Below are 5078 nucleotides of genomic sequence, written 5' to 3' on the forward strand. Positions count from 1 at the left end.
TTTTTCACAAATACTGAGATTTTATTGAGTAAGGGGCAAAAAAACAAAAAAACTTTTGACATGTTTGAAATGCTTATTTATGTTGATCATTTTAATGGATGTTACAGGTAAACATTGTAATTCCGTTGGAATGTCAAAGAAAAATGGCAGATCCATAAACAAAAACAAGTGTGCATGTGTGTGTAATTATGTTTGGACAATTTGACAAACTCAAACCCCTAATAACATTATAAAACATAACAATGTTCTTAGGTCTTTGGTCAGTTGTTAAATTTGAAAAAAACAAAAGTTGTTCCAGTCACAAAACTCACTTATGCATATTTTTCTCTGCTCTACACAGGTGCTATCTAGCCACCTTTATTTTTATTTGTAAATGCATCTAGTCTAAACAAGCCTGAAGCTGGTCATGAATTTGCTGAATATCAAAATCTGGAAACAAATGTTGAGAGGATTTTGAAAGCAAGTGGCACATGTGGCATCTAAATGCCAGTTTAAATACTCTTCAGAACATGAAGGTTTACTTGATTTCGACGCTCAGGATGCGAGCCTCTCCTTCAAAGCTGATGAATGAGTACTTCTCTGCACCCATGCGGTTGGGAAAGTGGATTGTAGAGCCATCTGATAAGGTCACGACAAACTCAGCGGGAGTGAATTCAATGAGGATCTATAGAAAGGAATACATTAGACAGAAGAAGATTGACACCAAAACATGATTGATAGAGATCCTGAGAAACATATTTCTGACATCATCGACACACCTTGAACTCTTCTCCTTGCTGAAAAGGAAAGCCTCCCTCACGGACCTCCTCACACCAGTTGCCTCCTTCGTAGGAGTTGCAGACGACTGCGTTCTCGTCTCCGTGGGCATTAAAACGAGCGTTAATATGCATCGTGATGTCCTGCTCATCAGGGCCAATATTGACGGCAAAGCTGCGGGTTATGGAAAACAAAAAGCAACATTATCATTATTATAGGCTTTGTACATGTGTCACCTGTCTACTTTTGAGACTAAGCTTTTGTTTTTTGAAGTTTATAGTTATTATCTGAGCCATTACTCAGTATAGTTATACTGCTATACATTAGAGTGCAGAAGAAAAAAGTATCAACTGCATTTGCACTGTGCTACTTTCATCCTGCAACAACTGCTGCCATTTAGTTGGATTTCCCCTTTTCTTTTCTTTCCAATTTATTTTTGGGTTTAACTGTGCCTCTTTCCTGACAATAAAGTTTCTATCCATCTCAGTTTGATCTTTCCTCAAAAAAGTATGTTTAGCTGTGTTTCACTGCTTCTGTTATTTAGCAGTCACTATTGCTGCTTTGTTTTGTGTACTTCCCGTCCACTCAACAGAAAGTACACCTCGCTCAGCTGTTTTGTGTTTAACTGTCTTTTTCCTTAGATGGAGTCACTGACAGCACTATTGATCTGAACAAAATCTGGATTGAATTGGATTGTATAAAACAGGACATGCAGAAAATAGCCTTGAGAGTATGTTTATTGTGAATTTGTACTATATGAATTAACTAAATTCAGTTTAGCAGATTATTTTTTTAGCGCTGTAGTGTTGCTCTCTCTGTCTGTTTTTCTTCCAGTGTGTCAGAAATAAGAAAACATATTTCATTAAATTTGAAGGACGAAGTCTTGTGAGTCTTATGACTTCAGTGCTGCATCTGTTATCACATCACTGCAACCTTTTAAGATCCCATGACAATGTTTGTGCAAATCCAATGTGAGCTATCTTTAGTGTGCGCTGAAAACCAAATAAGGCTAATGTGAAAAGCAGACACAGAAGGTGTTTTAAATACTCACTTTGTAGCATTAGGTTTTGCTACTCCAACAATAGTCAGGGTTTGTCCGACTTTGAAGGACATATCCTTGATGATCATACCCTGTACACAGTTGGAAGAGAAGGTCAGTGACACATCACCTAAAGAAACATTGCATGGTAAGCATGGCTGACAAAGACATGTTGTCTTAATAATACCCAAAGGCAAACCCACCCTATTGTTTTCCTCTGTTTAAACAGCAGCAACATGTGTTTCCAATTACACTCCCACCGACCAATTCGCCAATGATTCCAGCTCTCTCTTCTCTCACAGTTGCCAAAAAAATGTTTGCATAGTGCCAAGTTCGCCAGAGGCTGAACGTGTTGAAAAATGAGGAGGGTTAACTGCTGTTCGTTTGAGTAATACTTTCCTCCTTGCAGTATAGAATGGTAACTGGCCAGTGGAAAAATAACTGATGTACGATATAAAGAGTAATACCGGACTGAGCTATAATAAGAAACTTAACTTGTTTCTTCTTAAGATTCTTCCATGTAAAATTTATAGTGTCATAAATACTGTAAATTTATGCATAGTAAATTTATTTTTAAATATAGTATTGCATCATACATCTGTTCATAGCATTGGTAGCTATGGTAAACAACAGATAAAGTTTTTTTTTTTTTTATTTCACTTCTGTTTATTTTTAGAGAAAATTTTAATTTTCTTATGTTTTATCATCAGTACATACATTAAAAATAACTAATAAAACATTAAAATAAGTACATAGGAGTACAATGGAGTGAAATACTGTGAGTATTTTCCAACATATAGAGATCTTCGTCCCTTGAGTTCCTTCTTTTGAATGCAGAGGTAAGCTGTGATTATTTTTGAATCTTACAAACCAAAAAACAACATCATTTATAAGTATTGGCAGTATAAGGCTTGGCAGAAGGAAGTAGAATCACATGGATCAGAGATTCTTTCAACATACAGGTCATCTGTTAGGTATCTGCAGCAATTATCACTGAGTATTGAATTGTGTGAGATGTGTTCTGAGTCAGACTGACCTCAAGCCTCTGCAATCTCCATCCAAGATATACACTGCATTGCAACATTTTTAATACCACATGACCTTTTCACATTTTGTCATGTTACAATCACAAAGTGTGATGTGATGAACCAACAAATGTAGGGTGTTATTGTGAAATAAAATTGTAAGTCAAAGGTAAGTGAAAGAGAGCATTAACCAAAGAAGCATCAAGTCAGCCTTGGTTTGCTCTGAAAGAGCTGCACTGATCCATAGCTCATGTGGGATAATCTGTCACAAGGGCTATTATTATTCACACACTCTACAAATCTGTTCCCCATAAATAAAAGGCAAAAAAAGACAGAAATATCTGAGACTAAGCAGAAGGGACAGAGAATTTTTTCAGTTGATGGAAAGATGCATGGTGTTAAACATAGGGCAATGAAAATCTGATTGAGTAGCAAAAGACTACAGACTGTGGCAGAGGTTATATCCCTGGAGAGAAAAAAAAACACATATCAATGTAATTGTGTGGATCAAAGCATAATAAATCATTGGAATGACTTTTTCAAAGTCCGGACCAAATCCTATTGAAAATCTTTGAGAAGACCTGAAGATAAAGGTTCATATAATGCTCTTTTTACAATATGAGTAATTTTGAAAATTCAGTCTTCAACTGTGCAAAGCTGTAAGGGAGATATTCCAAAAGTTGGAGATTCAGTTGTGGTGAATGGCTCTGAATGTTAATGCATGTCACACTTTTCAAAATGTTCTGTAAAAATGGAAAAAAAAACATGTTTTCTTTACCTCCACTTCACAATTGTACACAACTTTATTACATAAGTTGTAATGAAGTTACATTTGAAAATTGCAATGTGGAAAAATACAAGATTTGGTTTGGAATAATATGTATGCAAGTTGCAGTAAACATGAGACTCGTGTTGATTTATTTGTTAAAAGTGATTTTATATTCTTTCTCCCTGATTAATTGCTTTTAAATTTGTTTACCGCTGGCACAAATATTGCGGTAAACACAATTACCACAATTGTTGATAAGACAGAGCCCCTCATTGTTATCTGCTTAGTTTATGACCCCTGAGTTTAAGAAGAGGTTAGAATGATATTCAGACTATTTCATAATGGCGAGTTGATTATCACATTGTATGATGTGCCATTATTTTTTACTTTTACAGAAATGTGAGAACATTAAGATTGTACTTCTATCTGGTAGCTAAAACATTGTTAAGTTGCAACGTCTTTAATTCGCTCACATCTGCTGTGAATGCTTTGCCCATAAAAGGCTTTTAAAGAAAGACCTGAATGAATGAAGCTGAAAGTTTCCATGCAAGGTTCTATAGTCAAAAGCACAAATGTGCAGCACTCAGTCACATGAGTTGGCAAAAAAAGGTAACACCAGCGGCTATTTTCACATAAACTTCACCTAAGGCTGCACCTATTATTCATGAATTATGCAGTTTATATAAGCAGGATGGAAATGTTATTAAAAATATATACTTACTTTCACCATCTTTGCAGATAAAGAGAGTCAAATGGATCTGAAAAACAAGAGTGAGTACTGCAGGGTCTTGCCTCAGCTTCTTCACCCAGACTGGAGACTATATGCAATGCAGGGTGGGTGGTTCCTTCACACTGAGTGGCACTCTGCGCAGCAAATACGGTTGCTATCCCCGGCAACCAGACAGCCTACATAAGGGGCAGTTTTAGTATCTGAAAATAGCAGTCTTAAGATTACTCTCGGTCTCAGTAAAGTCTAATTAGTTGACAGATGAGCTACTGATTTCAGGTTAGTAGTTTGAAAGCAGTGGAGTTGAGACCGGCTGTATAAAAGGGAACTCTGCCCAGAGTTGTGGACAGAAATAGAAATGTATTTGTCACCAGGGAGACAGATAAATATTTAGTGCAGCCAGCTGCCTTATGTTCAATTACTGTAAATAGTTTTTAACATTCAGCAGGATCCAGTGGCAAACAGATTTTTTTGAAAAAGTAATGTTTTTTTTTTTCTTTTGGAGGAAAATGAGGGTTTGCCTTTGTGAGTCACAGGGCACTCACTTTCAACTCCTAACACTCGACTGAAGTTGCCGTTGTTGCTCAAAAATGACAAAAAAAAATACATTGAATTTTACAAGCTTAAAATTCAGAAAGACAAACGTGTATAACTCAGGTCAAATTATGTTTGTGTTAAGATGTGAGCATTTTTCTGCAACAAAGTTCAAAGTTAGATTTATCACCAACATAACTGTTTTCTGTGAAGATAGAAATTGTTTTC

The 5078-nt window shown here is 36.1% G+C and overlaps 1 protein-coding gene across 1 annotated transcript; it reads right to left on the bottom strand.

Moving 5' to 3' along the window:
- lgals2a (lectin, galactoside-binding, soluble, 2a) lies at positions 1–4631 on the bottom strand. Its single transcript, XM_055035241.1, has 4 exons — positions 4311–4631; positions 1808–1887; positions 759–930; positions 1–664 (listed from the first exon to the last, which is right to left on the bottom strand). The coding sequence occupies exons 1-4, from the start codon at positions 4317–4319 to the stop codon at positions 518–520; spliced, it is 408 nt and encodes a 135-aa protein (XP_054891216.1). The 5' UTR covers positions 4320–4631; the 3' UTR covers positions 1–517.
- Between the last annotated feature and the right edge of the window lie 447 nt (positions 4632–5078).

The sequence above is a fragment of the Poeciliopsis prolifica genome, unplaced genomic scaffold, assembly GCF_027474105.1.
Source record: "Poeciliopsis prolifica strain line A6 unplaced genomic scaffold, Auburn_PproV2 SCAFFOLD010, whole genome shotgun sequence".
NCBI classification, from domain to species: Eukaryota; Metazoa; Chordata; class Actinopteri; order Cyprinodontiformes; family Poeciliidae; genus Poeciliopsis; species Poeciliopsis prolifica.